The sequence below is a fragment of the Monodon monoceros genome, unplaced genomic scaffold, assembly GCF_005190385.1.
Source record: "Monodon monoceros isolate NGI ecotype Baffin Bay Population unplaced genomic scaffold, NGI_Narwhal_1 Super_Scaffold_15, whole genome shotgun sequence".
Taxonomy (NCBI): Eukaryota; Metazoa; Chordata; class Mammalia; order Artiodactyla; family Monodontidae; genus Monodon; species Monodon monoceros.
Genome location: NW_021703771.1, coordinates 37664386 through 37683930, shown reverse-complemented (window position 1 = coordinate 37683930; position 19545 = coordinate 37664386). Strand labels below are relative to the sequence as shown.

At 41.2% G+C, this 19545-nt stretch overlaps 1 protein-coding gene across 2 annotated transcripts in view; it reads right to left on the bottom strand.

The window, feature by feature from the left end:
* SOBP (sine oculis binding protein homolog) overlaps positions 1-19545 on the bottom strand; it is a 159246-nt gene that overhangs the window by 98596 nt on the left and 41105 nt on the right. For both annotated transcript variants that reach the window (XM_029223990.1, XM_029223991.1), the window contains exon 4: positions 17671-17822. In XM_029223990.1, the coding sequence (XP_029079823.1) occupies positions 17671-17822 (152 nt within the window). The remainder of the gene's footprint in view (positions 1-17670; positions 17823-19545) is intronic.

Here is a 19545-nt window from a genome sequence, read left to right as displayed (position 1 = left end):
CCGTGATGCGCAGCGCAGCTCTGTGGAACAGGCCTGGCCATTGTCTCGTTGATTGTGATGAGAAGACCGGGCCAAACATGGCAACAATCTGTCCCCCCATTTAAGTCCTCATCACCTTTGGCCCAAGGCTCAGAACTACAGTGGAAGCTGCTTGGGAGGCTGCTCCTCCTTCACGTCCCTTCTCTGGTCCCCCCTCCCTGCCTGGTTTTCGTCCACCCCAAAGTCACCTCTGCCTTCTTTTACTTCATTTTCTCCTGATACAGGAGCTTGACATAGCACTTTTTTTTTTTTTTTTTTTGCGGTACGCGGGCCTCTCACTGTTGTGGCCTCTCCTGTTGCGGAGCACAGGCTCCGAACGTACAGGCTCAGCGGCCATGGGTCACGGGCCCAGCCGCTCCGCGGCATGCGGGATCTTCCCGTTCTGGGGCACGAACCCATGTCCCCTGCATCGGCAGGCGGACCCTCAACCACTGCGCCACCAGGGAAGCCCAACATAGCACATTTTAAATGTGAGCATTCTCTTTTACTGTCTGATCAGTATACCCATCACCCCCAGTTCTCCATCAGGACAAATGCATACTTAAATTATAAATGGGGCAGCCGTGGGCCATTTTAAGGGATAAACAGGACTCCGTTAAGAGAGTCCACAAGGAAAGCTTAGAATAGCTGACAGAAATACCTCAACTTAACCTGGTAAAATTGTAGAGTTAAGGTCAAGGAGAATCCAATGGTGAGAACTTGAAGGGTCCCCTCCCTACCCTGCCATAATAATTACATTTAATACAAATCTATCTATTCACCTATTTTCAAGCTGGGTTCTCAGTCCATTCATGAGTCCCAATCAGCAACTTTTTAATGAGACAGAATAGAACAAAACAGAAAATATCAGAGTATATCACATAGAAAAGTAAGTATTGTTTCATGAAACTTTTGTTTCAGTTTTAAATAGATATGCCCTGTTTTGTGTATTCTAAAGCTTGAACCTTTTTTCACATTTTAGTACTTCTGAAACTGCGCTGCATCTTAACGATTGTTGTCAGCCAGGTTGCCGTTGTGACATAATTGTGGGAAAACCTCCTGATGACACTTTCTGGTAAAATCAAGAAAACGCCAGCATCAAAGTGACTTAGATACTATGAATACGGTATGAGTTTGTGTGTGTGTGTGTGTGTTGGGGGGTGGTATACTAAATTACAAAGCGAAATTTACTTCTTACCACAGGTTCATGGTAAATAAAAGTTTGAAAAATAGCATACTAAGCCCTTTCATAAAGTTTATATGTGCGCTTACTAATATTGATATTCAAATCAGAAAGAAGAGCAGTCTCCATTGCTCTTCAGACAACTGCCAATGCAACTCTCCTCTTGTGGCTGCCATCCGCGACCTCATCCTAGTTGCAGAATCTGGGGTATCTGCCCTTCACTAACTCAGGGCCACAGTTCTCTCCTCTGTACAGGGAGGATGTTGAAGAAGCCTTCTAACAACACTTTCATTTTGAACAGTCCAGGAAGTATGCAGATAAGCATGCAACTCTTCACATGTCTGTCATGAGCCCTGTCTGTCTATTGTCTCCTTTGCTGCTTCCTTTATCTCCTGCAGAAGAACCTTCATAATACAACCCAAGGACCAAATGATGTCTAGTATTCCTATAAAGTCTGTCATGTTTTAAAGTGTTAAAACATAATGTGGGAATTACAGTAAGGGTTATACAGTTGTTTTTTAATGTGTGGCATGTGGAACACTCATTCCTGACTCAGATCCTTCTTTCCTGCCTCACCATCCTTAGCTTTGTTCCTAGCCATACCATTTCCTGAATTTACATTTTGGTCTCCATCCTCACGTGTGCTCACTTGTGCCCACAGCCTGGCCCCTGGGCTGGAGAAGTCACTGTCTGGTCCCCAGTTCTTCTTACCCACATCTGTTCCAGCCCACCTCACACCATATCATCTGTTTACTTGTCAGTCTCACCTTCTCAACTATGAGAGTCTTAGAGGCGGAGACCTCTCCTTATTTGTCTTTGTCTCCCCAGCCACGAAGCAATGCCCAGCCTGCTGTGGACACCGCATAAACGGGTAAGGGAATAAACGTGCGGCATGAAGTCAATTTCCACGCAAGCACAGGAAAACGCACACACTCAGGCAGACATTCTTCTGAGCAGAAACCACGTCTCAGATTTCTGTGTTCCATGGCACCCAGCCCTGAGACAGGTCCAGCCTCGGAGAAGCTAACTGAGCTGCTAGTTCATTCACTGGCTGCACAGACACGATCTGTACCCAAATCCCTGAGCTTCTTTCCGGCCTTTTACTTCCGCAACCTAGGCCGGTATTGTGGCCCAAGCCAAGAGTGCCGGGCCCCACTGTTCCTGGTCTTGCTGGCAGCAGCCCCTGGGAAGGGGCTGAGTGACAGAGGGAGTTATTTCAGGACCCACGACCAAGATGGAAGCAACCAACTTTCTTCCTGTCCCCACTAGGAGGAAGCTGGGCCTTCCAGGTGTGGAGAGGAGGAGCCCCATGGGTGCGGGGCTAACCAGGAGTGAGTGAGGCTCATCTCTCCACTTCTCATGCCCTGCACAGCTGGTGTAGAGCAACACGATGGTGGCTACCAGGCCCCGGATATGCCTGGAGAGTACACACGACGGAGGAAAACTGTAATAATCACTTTGATATAGGTTTTATTTAGTACATCTTCCTATCTCCCTACATACATAGGGAGAAAGAAATTGAGGTCCACATCACCATTATCAGCCCCTGACCAAGTATTCAGGTCCTGGGGTGTCAAACATCTCCTTATCCAGAGTTGAATTTCATAGTTATAAAGAATTAAATTTCACTGATATTTGCTAAGTGACAAATGGCTGCATTCAAAATGTAAAGGAAGTGAGCAAAAGGGCTTGAACGAGGAGGGGACTTCTGCTTGTGGGGAATGGAAATGTTAATCTCACCTCTGTTTACTTTGGTGCACTTTAATTTTCTTCTCTCATCACATTTAATACAAAACAATGCCCTAAATGAAACACGATAAGGCATCTAAGCTTTTCATCCAACTCTTCCCAAATTTCTATTTAATTCTGGCTGTCTTGACTTAAGCTTCAATAAATACAAATAATTTCTATGAGCTCCGCCCCTGGCCTTGGGAGTATGCCTCTTCATAATTAATTCTCTGGAGTTTGTCTGTTTTTAATTTACTCTTTACGTCAACTTTAATGCTCTGGAATTTGGGAAGCCAATATTCTTTTTTTACTTATTAAACAATTCAGGATACATGAAAATGAAAATTATATCTTTGGTACAGGGCTCTCTCTGGTGCTAACAGGCTATAAGATTCGGGATTCTTTTTTTTTTTAAATCAGTGTTGACTTGCTAATCAGGTTCAAAGCTTCACTAGATTTACAGCAGTGATGTCCACTGCCTTCACATTTGATTCACACATTCCTTATACTCTATGTACTCTCAGTGGTACCACTTTAACCAGAAGTAAGAAGTCAAACTAAATCATGGGCCTGGGATGTGAGTCTACCTTCTCTTCCTTCCATCCACCTGACATAGTCTAAATCACCCCTTCCCCGGAGCATACCTCATCAGCTGTGCAGTGCAATACAAAGGGGGAGATGTTTTCCCACCCTAGAAACTCATCAACTTGAACCCTGAAGCATGACATCTGAATACCTTACTGCAAGAGCAGAGGCAGCTCACAAGTGCTATACACGATCATTAACAACCTGCTTGCATTTCCAGGGCTGCCTCGGTGGATCAATATATGCACCATGTATTAAACCATCTGCCACGAAGTTTGACCCAGTCTCTCTCCATGGTGGCCAACTGCAAAGGTTACCTCTGAGTGTTAAGAGGCAGGGTACACTTTCATCACATTTATCTGTACTAATTCTTAGTTTTATTATTGGCTCTTTTGTCCTCAACAGAATACCTTTTCAGGCTCTTGTGTCTCATATTTGTATAGCCTGGAGTCTAATGAAAATATATTTAATCCTCTATGTCAACTCTTTTAAAGTTCAGCATTAACCTTTCATAAAAATCAGGTTAAAGAAGAATGAACTTCACATTTCCTGGGAAGATGGGACAAAGTTTGATTATCAGCATATAGCCCGATGTACTTTTGTCCACTTTAAAAAATTGTCTTTAATGCAGTCAAACATTTCAAAGTTTTTTGTTTTTTGTTTTTTTTTTTTGGTTTTGTTTTTTTAAGTCTAAGTAAGGAACAAAATTGAGCCCCCTTCACACAGGACCAAGTTCCCCTCTCTGGAGATGCTGAGAGACAGCCCAAATCAGGGAGTATGGAGATTGAAACTTTTTGCTTCCTTATGCTAGCTGGCAGCTCAGTGAATGGAACTGCATCTGATGTCAGGTTACCTCATTATATTTATATATTTGCAGAGCAGGGGGTTTTGGGGGTAGTGGGGGCAGGGGGAGAGGGGAGATATTCCTCTGTGGTTTTTCAAATGAAAGCAACTTAGAGAAAACAACAAACTTCTCCTCCTTCCTGACATCTACTTCCAAATAAGCAATCAGTATATTAAGTGACACTACTCTTAATAATAACCCCCTGGGATGGTATGCTATTAATTTAACTGTACTCTGAGGAATAGCATCCGCTCCTTACCTAGGTTCTTAATCCAAGGCAAGGCTTTATTCCTTGCCTTCAGTTATTTATTTTCCTCAAGGGTCCCTTCAGAGGGAGTCAGCCAAAACTCGAAGTGAATTATTTGGATTTTTGAAAATCCAAATCTACCTTACTTTTTGCAAGGCCGTATTTGGCCATTTTTAGTTAGGTTTATATTGAACGTTAACCCAAGACACAAGTACTATCTTTTTCCTCAGAGGAGGCTTCTCAAATGGTGACCCTACAAACTCTGTATTGTTTTGTGATTCTTCGGAGTCTGACTTCTCTCAAAATTATGATAACAGAAGCTCACCCACCTAAAATCCAGCAATTTTCTGTGTATGTATACGTGTATGCCCCTGCACTGCAGGCGCAGACCAATACACTTGGAGGATTGCATCCTTAAGCACTCATGGGTACCCTCAAAAGAGGCTGAAGTCCCTCCCAGCCAGTGATTTCCCAGTTCTCAGGTATGCTTACAATTTTTAATAACACTAACAGTAACATCGTAATTTATTTCCTTCATGTGCTTTGGACCTTCTGATTCACGGCACTTAAGCTTCTCAAATTTGCTTCCGCTGATTTTTCTTGGAGATTCTTGGAGATTCAAATCACCATTTAAGTTGCAGCAAATCCCTATGAAAACTGTTTTGCATCAAAAATATAGGACAGGGAAGCCCAACTCTCCACATACTATGTCTTTCTCTCTCGCTGCTTTCTGATCTCCTTAGAGCACAGTTTCTGATACCCAAGGTACATAAACACACTGTGTGTTTTCACCATCTTTGGTTGCTTTTTGAAATGTCATCTTTTTGCCCTCTCCACTCCCCACTGGTCTTTAACATGTCTTCTGAGTTTCTGGAGACAGATTTTTCACTTTTCTAAAGGATGCCTTTTTAGTACTAATAAAACTTTCATACTTGTCTGCTTAATCACGCCAGCTTTACTGTCCCTTTTTTTCCTTTTTTGTTTTTGGCTCAGAGGTATATGAACCATCTGTGCCTCGAAAACAGTTTGCTTAAATAGCCTCCAGGCAGATTTTATGGTTTTTAAGTTTTTTACTTTAACCTTCAGCCTGCTGTTAGCCATTTTCATCACAGTTTTAAAATCAGCCTCTTTTGGAAATGACTGTCACTATACGTAGTTTTCAGAAGTTACTGGAACTGGAAAGGGGGGCACTGACTCCAGCTGAACTGTACTGTGGTTTCCATTCACAGTCATCTGAGGCAGGTGCAGGTATGGTTAAGCTTGATAAGGGTCATCTCTTCCATCTGGCATCCTGAAGAGTGATGGAGACCCCTTTCATTTAGAATAGCCATGTCCATATCACCCAGTTAAAACCCAGGAATATTCAATCTGATTTACTTACCTGCCTTTTTATTTATCACCACATGCCTATGACTTTGTCATTCTGATCCTAGGCACTCAATGAAATACCAGGCTGAAACAAAGAATCCAAAGAAAGGGCAGAGATTCCTCCCTTCCCGCCACACCAGTGTGCCGTGAGAAGCGCCCTCTGTTCGCATGCCAGAAGACGTGCTGTTCTGTTTCCATTTTATCACAGTTGTCTGGTCTGGGGACCAGAGTGTCAATAAGCATTCCTCTTTGGTGGAGTTTATCATCACCCAAACTTCCTGTCTGCCCTCACATTAATATTAACATAGCTCTATAGTTTCTCTCTATAACAAAACCACATCTCTGTCCGCACTCAGCATCGTGGGGGCTTGGGGGGAAATCTTTCCATCTTAAAGTAGTTTACCCCATCTATTTTCAACCATCTAACAACATTTGTCAGACGATAATGACACTATTTCTCTCTCTCAAATCAGGGCATTTTTACCCAATCTTTTCTCTGTGGTCACTGTTGCTTTTCTGATACATTTGATAACTAAAAACACTTGGGTTCTTACTGTTATCATTATTTTTATTATTATTATTTGTTTACAAAATGCTTTTACCTCCAGGAGTTACAAGCTGTCAGTTTACTCCCTGAAATGAATGAGTACTAACGTGCTAACTCTGTAATTATGAAGTTGAGTGAAGAGTCAAGGAAGGCAGAGGCTAGCAGGCAAGCAACGAATCTCCAAAGGTCGGTAGAATGAATGAAAGAATGAATGAATGACTAAATGGACACACAAACAACGAGATAAGTGAGATTACGGTTCTAGGGAATGTTCATTTGTTCCATTCTTTTCTTGTTTGCAGGTAAAATTCCAACCCTTCCCAAAGAACTTGAAATGAGCAAAGAAGGAGCAAATGAGGGCCAGGATTGGAAATCATGTTGCTGTGTTCTCAGCCCAATAAGCTCTTCCTTCCCCTCTTCCCCTACTTAACACACCTTCACCTCTCAGATTTCAGTTCAAGCACGACTTCCTCAGGGAAACTTTCAGATCTCCTGATTAGTCAAATCTCCCTATAAGAGGCCCTCACAGCACTGTGCCCACAGTGGCCACAGTGGCAATTTCACATCTGTGTTATTATTTAAATAAATAGCTGTCCCCCACCGGAGTGTAAGCTTCGTGAGGGCAGGAACCAGGAGTTTTTTTGCTGTTGTTTTTTGCCACTATAGTTCCAATGACTAGCGCAGTGTCTGGCACATAGTAGCTGCCTGACAAATATTTGTTGAATTAATTAATTAATTACTGTGAAAGCTGCAGCCTCCAAGGTCTCTGCTCTTTTGGCCACCTGAACTTGATGTATTCAGCCTCAGACTAAATCACAATTTGTTTGAACACTCTCCTTTCCCTTCTGTTTAGCAGACACAGTTTTCAGCCACACAGAAAGTGCCTTAAATGTGGGCGAGCAGGCTAACTCTTGATGGGGAACAGGAGCCTCATCCCATCACCCATCTAGTCCCAGGCATCTGCCTCCCCACATCCAATATGGTCCTTGGCCAACATCTCCCAAGCCACTTACACTGATGAAACTACATGCTGGGTTATCTGCTGTTCTAACTGCACCCTTGTTCCTCTTCCTAAATGAGTATATCTAACAGCTAACTACAATCCCTTTGTCTTAGCTCTGTGCAATCTCATGTTCTATAGACTCCAAAAAGAATAGAAAGAGTCAGCACTTTGGTCCTGGCACTAAAACCAACATTCTAATTATCGGGTTTGTCAAAGCAGCTGGTCCTGGGTAGAAGAGGTAGTTCATCTAAGGGCCCTATGATGAATGTTAACCACGTTTTTATCTTTCAATCCACACATGGGTTTCAAAGTCCTTCCACATGACAAAAGTCGATGGGCATGACACATTCACTGTGTAAAGAATTCAACCTCATGAGATCACCTCTCCTCTCTAGTGGACATTTGCTGGCACCTACCGTCAGCCAACACTCTGACCTCTTCCTTGTTTAAACAGTTTCCAGATTTTCATTCTGGTAGCTTCTCTTCCCCCATGCAGCTTCCCATGGGCTTTAGAGGAAAATGAGCCCAACTCCAATGTCAGAAGGAAGCCCTGATTGGCTCAGGCTAATTCAAACATCCATTGCCCTGGTCATATGCCAAATTCAGGCATGAGCATGTGATCTAAGCACAGACAATGAGTGTGAATTTCAAGACTCCTGCTCAGAATGCTAGGGCACAGGCACTCTGTCTTCTATTGGATGTGAACAAGGAGGCATATAGCCCTGATTGCTGCTAGCAGCCATCCCATGGCCTCTGGGGAGCTTGCATTGTAATATGGCCAACACTCTATACAGAAGAATACAGAGATGGGAAGAAATAAGACCATGATAAGATCACTGCACTGCAGGACCAACCTACCCTGAAGCATACTGTAGCTTAGGACTCTACAGTTTCATCAGATAAAAGATGCGTTTCATTGATTAAATCAGTTTGAGTTGGATCTTCTGTTATTTGCGTTAAAAATCCTGATACACCCTAGAAGTATATAATCACCAAATTAGGTCTACTCTTAGAATAAAATAAACTTTAGAATGATTTAATCCAAAGATGGCCCCTTCAAAGTTACCATCTCCTTTGCCTCATGCCACTTTGAGGGGTAGAGCTTGAGAAGACCAGCATATGCTATAGGTCTCCCAGAGCAAGAGTTGGGTTCTGCGTGGAGCTTGAGCTTGCCTCCTGAGGCCTAAACCTCCCCACTAGGTTGGAAGCAAGCCCTGTCAACCCTACAGAAAGAAAATTGCTGTGTCAGAACATTTAACCAGCAACGTCCATCCTCCGTTCATTTCTTCCCACAGTTTGCCAAAAGAAAGAAAGAAAGAAAGAAAAAGAAACCTAAATTGGTTCAACATACTTTTGCTACTGGGAAATGTTTCATAACTACCAATGAATAATTCAGTGAATATGATATTTTTAGTTTTCTATTGCCAGACACACCCAACTTTGATGGGAATGCTGTTGCCTTTCTTACTCTCTAAATCCCCTTTCCATCCAGGATCTTAAACGTATTATGACAGAGATCCAATCAACAACAAAAATCAGGTCATGTCACGTACCCTACTCAACACCTCCGAATAGCTGCCATCACACTTAGAATGAAATCCGAACTATTACCTCTCCAGCCTGCACGATCTGGCCCCTAACCACCTTGATCATTCAACTCCAGACACTCTGACCTTGCTGTTGCTCAAAAATGCCCAGCCTGTTCCTGCCTGAGGACCTCTGCCTTCCACTTGCTCCCCCTCCTCTCTGGAACCCTCTGCTACAAGCTCTTCACTTGACTAGCTCCCTCACTTCATCCTGTCCCTACCCACACATCACCTCCTCAAAGATAACTTCTGTGACCATCAGATACAAAACAGCACCTCGTCACTAGCCATCCCCTCACCCTGCTTTTTCTTCATAGCATTTATCACTACCTGAAATTGTGTTAGATGTATACATATTTTTAACCTGTATATTATCCATCTTCCTTAGAGAATGGAATGCAAGTCCCTTTAAGGCAGGGATTTTTCTCTTGTTCAATGATGTGTCCACCAAACCTAAAACAGTACCTAGCACATTATAAGAGCTTAATATATCTTTTCACTTTATTTTCTAAGAATGAATGGATGAATAAGTAACAAGGGTTTTTTTTTCTCTCTCTTAAAAACAAACAAAAGAGCAGCACAGAGGCACTCATCTCTGGTTGGACAAATCCCCCTTGTCTTTAGCTACTTGCCCAGCTTTATCTCACCTACTCCTGGGTCTCTGTATCTCTAAATCCTTTAAAACCAACAACTTAAATTGCTCCAACTTATGACACATACAATCCTACAAATGACCACAGAAAGGGTCAGGGCCTTCAAAGGTTCTTCTTATAAAGAGTTGGATGTAAAAAAAAAAAAAAAAAGAGTTGGATGTGCAGTCACAGAACTGCTCGCCATATTTTAAGTAATATGAAATCATTCTATCAGAACAGAATACAAGATAACACATCATTTATTGGATCCATATAGAAATCACCACTTTATCACGGAATGTTTGGCAAAGGCCTGTGAAGCAGACTAGCAGTCATCATACCTCAAAACTCCTATTACACACTGAACCCCCAAAATATACTTATTGGGGTAGAAGCCTGCTCTCTTTATACTAATTAGCTAGTTAAGAAAGTGAAACACTCAGTTTAAGTTTGTGTGACAAAAATTGGATGCAAAGGCTTTCATTTATGTCATAAATTCTACTATCTCTGTGGAAAAAAATAATAATTTCAAAGTCAAGGCAGTTGTTTTTCCACAGTCAAAAGTGGTTAAATACTTTTAAATACATTTCAACATATTTATGAAGGAATTTTTCTACATGCTTCCAAAGCTCTCTCATAAATCAGTGTAATGTTTCCAAGGCACATTTGGAAGTAAAAAATATATATCTACTAACTGTATTTTCTTCTATTAGAAGATGAGTTAAGCAGAAAATACATTAATATCTGAATTTATAATAGGAGAGGTTAACCCTTAACCATAGCAAACTAATGAGGAATATTTTACCACAGAAGGATTAATCAGGGCTCTTTTAACACTATGCAATTTGACATTTTGAGGACTTAATCAAGAAAGAATTTTATTCACCTATTTACTTTTCATCATCAGGATGCCTTACAAAGACAACACATGTCAAGCTCACCATTCTTAAGCTTAATCTCACTGCCTTAAGAAAATGTTAATTTAATTAATATTCCATAGCTTTTACAAATAGTTCTCACAGAAGTAACACTACTACACTTATGTCATCTCCGGGCCAAATTCAGCTCAAACATTCAGAAAATATCAATATAGATGTGGTGCGCTCCAAAGGCTGGACCTGACTAACCCTTTGTTAGCAATGAGACAACAACACAAATTCTGGGGGGTTGTGATTACTGGACACTGGCTTCTATCTCCAGCCGTTGATTATCTCTATCTTTGTTAAAGACTACAGGAGTTTCATTTAACTAGAGTGCTCAGTAAATTGCACAGAGTTCAAGCATCTTTTATGGATTCATTAAACCATTGATCTGCCTTCTAGAGCTTGTAGTAGTGCCCCACTCTGGCCCACAGCCTGTGTTTACAGAGAATGCAACAGACTGGCTTTGTAACCTCCAAAGGCAGTCTGTCAGGAGACATTAGATTCTGCTGTGTGCATGACCACCCTATGAGTGGATTGTAACTTAGGGAATTTCCCATTCTCAGTCTGAGCGGCTGGGGCAGAAATTAAGTGGCCTTCTGTAGCAAGATTTTCTTTATTCCTTCCTAATCTGTGATAATAAGAACAAAGAGCAAAGAGCCCAAGGAACAAAGAACTGCACTTGGCTTGCCCAGTTCACACTTTTGCTTATGTGTACAAAAGCTATCCAGAGGTACTGAGATGGGGGAGAAATAAAAATAAACACGAGTGTGCCTATAGTTTGCATCTCCTGCATATGGCCCTCTTGGGTGTACTAGGTTTTATGACCAGACACCGAAAAAGTATATGAGAGAAATTCTGGACTCAAACTACTATCTTAAAATATCTCATAGCAAGCCACCTGGCCTGTCTTATGCATGCACTTTTTTAGACAGTTAACGTTTTTAACAAAGCATTTGAATTAACAGAGCATAACTACAATCCCATGAAAATGCACAATCACCTCTCTTGGTTTATCTAGACAGTGCACTAAGCACTCTTAGAAACTTCTCTCCCCTCTAGTCATTACTAGTAAGGTCTCATGACACCTTCCTTTTAAAATCAGGCACAAAGAGACTCTGCGCTGCACGTAGCTTATGACTGGAGAAGCACATGAAAATGACCCGTTAGATAATTCTTTAAAAGCTCATTCTTCAGATAAACCTGAACACTGTTAGCAGCAAGGTGAGAAAGTCGGCAAGACAATGACTGGATCAATAAGGAGAATGCAGGTCCCAGATAACTAGATCCCTTCCTGATCACCTGTTTCCCTGAACTGCCCACTACCCAAACAGACACCAGACTATGAACTCGAAGCAAGCACATTCATCACTCTGCAGCCCAGTCACCAGAGCACAATGCGGCTGATGCAATCTGACACTGTGCTTAATGTTAAAAGGGAGCGTGCCTTTGAGATGGATTGGATAATTACCGGCAGTTCAGATGAGAAAAACTTGCTTTAAGTGTATAGCAGGAGCTATCACCGGGATGGCCAGAGACTGACCGAAATTAACATTCAAGCATCTATGTCAATAGCCCTGTGTATTGCTCTCCAGGTGACCAGATTCAGATCTATGAAAAGTACTCCCTCTTCCTTCTGCTCATTGGAAAGAAATAGCATTGGGGCTTGAAGCTATTTGGAGTTTTAATCATCTCTTCACATTTAATCTAAAATATCTAGTGTTACTCAGAAGTTGACATCTATTCTGGGTAATAGATTAAACTTATTTCTCTGTTTCCCCCACAACCTCCCCAAATGTAGCCCATTCAAAACTAGACGTGGCTGCTATTCCTTTCTTTCAGTACAAACTCGCTTGCCCCATTCTGTTTGTGTTCTGGGAATTCCTTAGACCAGTGTTTCCCAAGTGGTGGTCAAGTGTTCTGGTAAACACAAGATCACATGCCTCTCCCCCAGGCTTCTGATCGATGGCTTCCTAGGGCATTGTGTCCCACCTGGCCTGCAGAAGCTCTGTCCTGGGACACTTTCTGCCTTTCTTCAAGAGCCCAGGCATCACTTTAACCTGACCTGCATCTTATTTCTCTGGCCAGAATTCTCCTGTTCTACCCCCCCACCCTGAATGTGTTTCAAAGGACTAACACCGTCCCTCCCCTCTGCCGGTGCTTTTTTCATAGGTTCTCATTTGCAGCAGCTCATCAACATTCCATCCCATATTTCAAAATATGAGAGAACAAGAAAACAGGTGGGTTTGTTGTTCTTTCCCCAAAGCTTCCAGAGGACACCCCTGTTTGCTGCAACCAAAAGGGAACTAACTCAGCCACTGGCCTGCAGATTAAAGGCAGAGGCCATGCTATGTGCAGGCAGTGGGCAGGCTTGCAGCACAGACACTGCAGAAGCAAAGCAATCATCCCCCAGGGCAGGGTTCAGGTAGACAGACCCAACAGGCTCACTGGCACCCCATAAAATCACGGTGAATCCACAGGAAGAAATCCAGTGCTCCCTAAGCATTCCTGTCAATCAAGAATATTTGCAAACAACTGGCAAAAGCAAGTCTGTGGCTTGAGCTTCAGGCAGTCAGGGGACATTAATTACAAGTAATTTAATGTCCTTCCCTAAACCTTCATGAATGATAGCCATTTTGCAAATTAAATCTTGCAGGTGTTTAAAGGAAAAAAAGTAGACAGGTTAATCACAAGATTAACAAGGCAATTGTTACACATTTCTTTTGCACTAGTAGGTTGTGTAATGAAGTTTGAAACTGAGAATCTTCCCCAGGATATATTCAAGTTTAATGAAAAGACCAATAGTCTAAATAAAATGTAACTCCAAATAATATGATACATGCTGTGTATCCAGGGACATAGTTTGAAAGTAAAGGAAATGCTTATTACACAATATTCCCCGCGTTGAACATTTGTTATTATTATCATGTTGTTAGATCTTAATGATATCATCTGCAAACGTTGTTTCTATCTATAGAACCTTTTTATCTTTAATTCATCCTTATCTATTATCTACATAGGTTTCTTTCCCCTATAGTCTGTGGAGGAACAGCAACACTGTGCTATTGAAGAAGTATTTCCATCTATTCTTGTCTCAGGTTATGGAAAAACTAGAACGAGGAAGCAAACTTTGGTACTGTTAGGAATTTGTGTCTATTATTAAAGTACCGATGCCACTAATCCACAAAGAACACTATAAATTTGGTATCTGAACAAGGAAAGAAAACAATCATTCTTTACATTGCCTGCGTTGGACACCTGTCTTGAATTTTGATTTCTTGCTTGATTTGTGGGCATCAGTTTAGACAACAGGATATTTCCTGTGCAGAAGGAAAAAGATCAAACACAGGATATTTGGAAATGACTACTATTTGTGACCTTGTTTGTTACTCTTGTTTTAAGTGGGATAATGGTTACAAGGCATCACTCCCTTAGGAAAAAATATTTTTGTGTCTGATATTGTGCAGAGTAAAACTGGTATTAGTTGGACTAAACACTTCAGTATCGCTTGCAAAACCATTAAGGAGTCCACAACTTTCCAACTCCTAGGCAAATCACTAGGTTAGAAATGTTCTCAAGTTCTTCTCTACTTCTGGCCTCAGGAAGGGGCTGGGAAGAGAATGAGCTATTAGGTCCCTGAAAAGTCTCCAGTGCATTAAGTAATGAGACTGACATCCCATCGTTCGGCTGATGCCATAGACTACAAAAGTATTTTTCTTACCCGTTGTTTCAAACACTTTTGAGTCAGCAATTGAACCTGATGGGGATAAGGATTCTACGAAATACGATTATGAATTAATACTGTACACTTCTTAGAGCCAACATCCTGAATTGTGTACGCTAGTAGTTAGGTTCCTTAAATGAATACAGCTGTGACTCACAGTTCTAGCAGAAGCATTCTGAAGAAAGCGTACATACTTACAGTAATCCAAACTACTCTTCGAATTAAATTTTAAATTGGTTTAAAGATATAACCTATATGGCATAAAGGGTTAACTTGGCTTCAGTCCATCCCACCTTACTTCACAGCACCAGGGTTTAGGAGAGAGAGATGTGACATTCTTAACCTACTCCATCAAACAAACACAGAGACCTCTGGAAAAAGGTTTGAGAAGCAAATGAAATTTAAAGAGCCAGTTTTCAGTGGGCCTTCATTTTGAGAGCTGGGCTATTTTTGTCCTTGTTTTTAGCAGAAAAGCAGTTCCTGCCTCTATCCCCAAGCATTTGTGACGAGGATAGCAGGGGAAGCACAGGCACAGCTGTCCAAATTACATTCACAAATGCAGGTGTTGCTCAGACACAAAACAGAGGTCAGCTGAATACTGCTCCTAATTAGCTACCTTTTCTACTAGGATTTTTCTTTGTAAAGTTATGCATGCGATTTGGGTTCAACTTAGAGACCATTTTTAGATCCCAGCATGCTATCCACCAAGAAGCGGGCTGTCATTATAAAGCATAATTTACAGCATAGTTAATTTTACATGTTTTTTTAGATTCTGCATTATACCTAAGGCAAAATTCTGTTCTGCATACACATTATTCACTGTTTTCCATCCAGTTCTCATTATTTAAAAGTGTAGAATTTAGCCAGAAAATCTTTTAGGTAGGGATGGGAAGAATTCTGCCCTCTTTCTAAGATTAAGAAAGTCCACAGTTTTAATAATGAGGACTAAAGACTTTGTCAAATGATACAAGAACAGAAGTAGCTATTCGCTATTGTCTTCAGTGGGGAACACCCTGGGGCTTATTACAGCAGTTCTTAGAAATGGCAGGATGGAGACTGGTATCTAATACAATCCATTAGGAAACCCAAGCCCTAAATGAAATGACCACAAAATCCTATCAGTTAACAGAAATGCAGCAGCTGTACATGTTTATTGTAATACAATAGGATATTGTTGCAGAGATAACACTCTTAAAATTAAAAAAAAAAAAAGAATCCAGCAAGCGATGTGACCAGTTTATTTCTCTATTTGAAAAACGAGAATGTCTAGTGTGGCAGAGCTTTGGAATACATAAATAAGCATGAAGATTGCAGAGAAGACAGGTATTGTATGTACACTAATGGGCTGCTGGGATCAGCTCTCAAAGTCACTGGCTAAACTTCAAGCCACTGCGACTCCCAGGTTTTGCAGGATGTTCAAAGAACTACCCCAATAACTCCTTGCAGGAAGTGAAAAGTAATGGTCTTTCTCCCCTTGCTGACTTTACCTACTATAAGTATTCCAAATACTAATTCCTATCTTGGCTCCCAGTTATCTATTTTTCAAAACTGTATGCTGTGGAAGTTTAAACTCAGTTTGACCTTAAACTTTATAATTACAAACATGTACACATTGTATATATGATATATATTATACATATATATATTATTATGAACTGCTTTTTCAAATTGAATCAGGTGCCTTTCATCAAAGGCTTAAAAAGTTGGATCACTATGCAAAGTGTAACATGTATCACAGGGATTGTGACAAATTCATCTTGCTTGATTTTATTCACTACAGGCAGTCCATCAAGATTCAGACGCATAACCCTTCAGAATCATAAAGAGACAAAAACCCCTGTTCTATAGCCATCTTCTGGGATGGAATGCAAAGTATTTTGTTGTGGTAAGTAAGGCTTTGAAGATGAAAGCACTGGGTCCACTCTTGTGATTGTTACCCCAGTGCTCAGCATTAAAAACGGGAGCCCCAGGGTCTCAGAGATCATTTTAATCCCCCTATATTAAAACAAAACGTGTCTCCCATGCGTTGCTCTAACTACCCTTCTCTGAAGCTTCACCGGCCCCTCCCAAGGGAAAGTGAACTGTTGACTGTCCCAAAAGAATTCCAGACAATTTCCTTACTTGCCTCCCCGTTCCAGTGAAGATTATGAGCCTAATTCTTAGAGACTGCTCCTAAAATTCCACCCCGCTGAATTCTGCAGCCTAATTCTTTCGGCATTATGTTTTTTGGCAGAATAATGTGACCCAAATTTGCAGTAGATAATTTGCTGCAACAGTGCTTCTTGCAATGCAGTGAGCGCAAAATTAGCATTTCAGGATTACAAATAAGACTTAAAAAAAGTAGCAATTGTTTGCTTCAAAGAAGGACAGATTTTGATCTTATATTATGGAAATGGAAACGCTTAGCAAAATGTGGATGATTTTATGAATTAAGGAAAATTTACAGATCAATGGAAAATAATCAAGAACTAGCAATTTATTTCAGTAATTGGTGGCAAAATGCAACAGCGGTTCTTAAAAGATTAAGAAATTAGCTGTGTGTGTATGTGTGTGTTGACTGTAAAGACATCACGCATTCCATTTCCCATCAATGGTGGCTAATGCTATTCTAAAAGGACATTTTTATATCTCAGATGTCTTAAAACAAATAAAACAAAACAAAGAAAGAAACCATAACTATGGCTGTTCCTGTGTTCATCCACCATGATTCTCACAAATGCTTGGCTGTGTGAGCAAGGTTGGTTCATGTATTCATTATTTCATCTTTTCTCAATATCAATCAACTTTAATGTAAGGTGTCAAGAAAGACTTGACATTTTTCTTGATTAGAATTTGTGGATCAGATTTTGGAAAGAGCTAGAGCAATATTCGCAATGGGAACAAGTATAAAACTGAGTGGACTAAAGCTTTCTGGCCATGCTTCTGTGGCTAGTTTCTCAGCCTTGATAAGAAATCTCTACCACTTATCTTTAATGGACGCTAGTCTAGTACTCTACTGCTGGAGAGACACTGTAACTTAGGATACCAGCTGCGACCACCATGTCCTCATCAGATTCATTCACCCTCTCAGAATTCAAACACCAAGACAAGAGAAACTGAAGAGCAGGTTACACATTAGAAGAGGGTTCCTTATTCCAGAAGGTTAAGCATGACAGAGAAAGAGAACAGACAAAACAGAAAGAATAAAAGTACGGGATGCGCAGTGATTTCGGCTAGAAGCTAAGAGGCGCATGCGCACAGGGTGGTGAGGCCTGAGTGGGCCGCCTCTCTCTACGGTGCTCTTACCTTATTTCTCTTGAAGTAGGCTCGTCGGCAGGCCGCAAAGCACTTCTCGCTGCAGAAGCTTTTCACCTCACTTCCCATACTCAGGGAATAGCGCTTGATTCCCACTTTCTGGCACCAGGCACACATTATTTGTACATTTGACACATCATCTTCTATAATAAAAGTATAAGAAAAATGTTCATATCAGAAGCAAACATCCCTTCAAACTTAGACACACCCTGAACCTCACAGAGCTACTTGAGGTCTGTTCTTAATTTCAGTACCTCACCACTTTCTGACCTAGTAGATAGCCAGCTCTTGGTGGGAAGACTCGGTGCTTTTTTCTTTTTCTTTTCTTTCTTTTTTTTTTTTTTTTTGGTTGTCTCCTAAGTTTCCAAAAGACATCATTTATTTAAAAACCAGAGCATGACTGCAGAGCCATGAGGATTCCTTGCACTTGGTATCCTGGTACAAATGCTTATTCTGCCTGGTTAAACCAGGCTCAGTACTAATGAAGCTTGTAAAGAGACCCATTTCTTCAAAGGTACTGCTGACAGCCTACAAGATTCACACTGGGTGGGTTGCCCAGTGCTAACCTACAAATGTGATGCCCTCATGTGAACTTGGACTGTCAGGAGCCAGGCTCAATCTTGACCTGTTCCCTATTACTGTTACATGAAAGGGGGTGTTGTTTACTCCTGCAATATAATGGTTCCCGAGTGATACTGTTACTCAAAGAAAGGAAAGATGTGAGTGGCCATCTTCTCACGATGAAAAGGCACCATCCTGGCTCACACAACAGTTTGCTGTGATACAGCCTTCCCACACTGCTGTCCTCGGGGAGGCGCAGGCCTGATTTAAATTCCCCTCCATGTGATATGGTTCGTGGTCCCTGGATGGAGGAATGGTAATGGGGGTGTCAGCCATGAGGCCTGAGGTCACACATCTGCCCAGATCATTCTCAGCCAGACTGGTGGTCCTTGTAGCTCCTGTAGCACCTGCCACCCATGTCATGGGAATGCTCAGAATAATGTTAGGTGGTATGCAGATATTTTCAATATTTAAACTATTGTATATCTTTTCCTTTGTAAGAGAAGAAAACAAATTTTACTAGCACAACAAGCCCAGGATATCACAAATACTACTGCTTAAAACAAAGAAAGGCTTTTAAAGTGAGTCAGTTAATAAAATATATTGAGGAAATCATAGTGCAGGTGGTAAGACGCTGTAACAAAAATGTGATGGTGATATTCAAATGACTGAAGTCTGGGAAACAGTGGTCTCTTTACAGGGAGTGACTGTAGGAGAGACTACAAGTAGAGGTCTAAGAAATATTTTCTTGCTGCCTCCTAGGGGCTTTCACTATATCTTACGTTTTCTCAGTCTTCCCCATTGACTCTGTGCGTGTGTGTGTGTGTGTGTGTGTGTGTGTGTGTGTGTGTGTGTGTATGACTGATTGCCACTATTAGATGCATCTCTTCCTCCCTTATCAATTTTTTTTGTACTAACCCAGACTCATGCTCCAGACATGACTGGTAATCATAAAATGCCCAATAAGCTCTGGTATACTGTTGTCTGATTTCTGAATAAAATCCCCCAAAGACTAATTGCTAAGCAAGGCCTGGTCCGTGAGTTGTTGACATATTCATGGTTCATAGAGTCTGTCATGCAATCACTCCATTTCCAGGGAAAAGATTTGGTTTGAGGCAGTGCGGTCATCAGCCTGCAAAATTAGAAGCAAACTAATTTGTAGTGCAGTGATAACGGCATTTTTTCCCCCTGAGTGTCATCACTCAGAACTATGTAAAGCATTTTATTTACCTTAATGGAATAAGTGTTGTCATTTTAATGATCATTTTTATTTCACAAATTACATGTTGTAATTTATTGTTAATT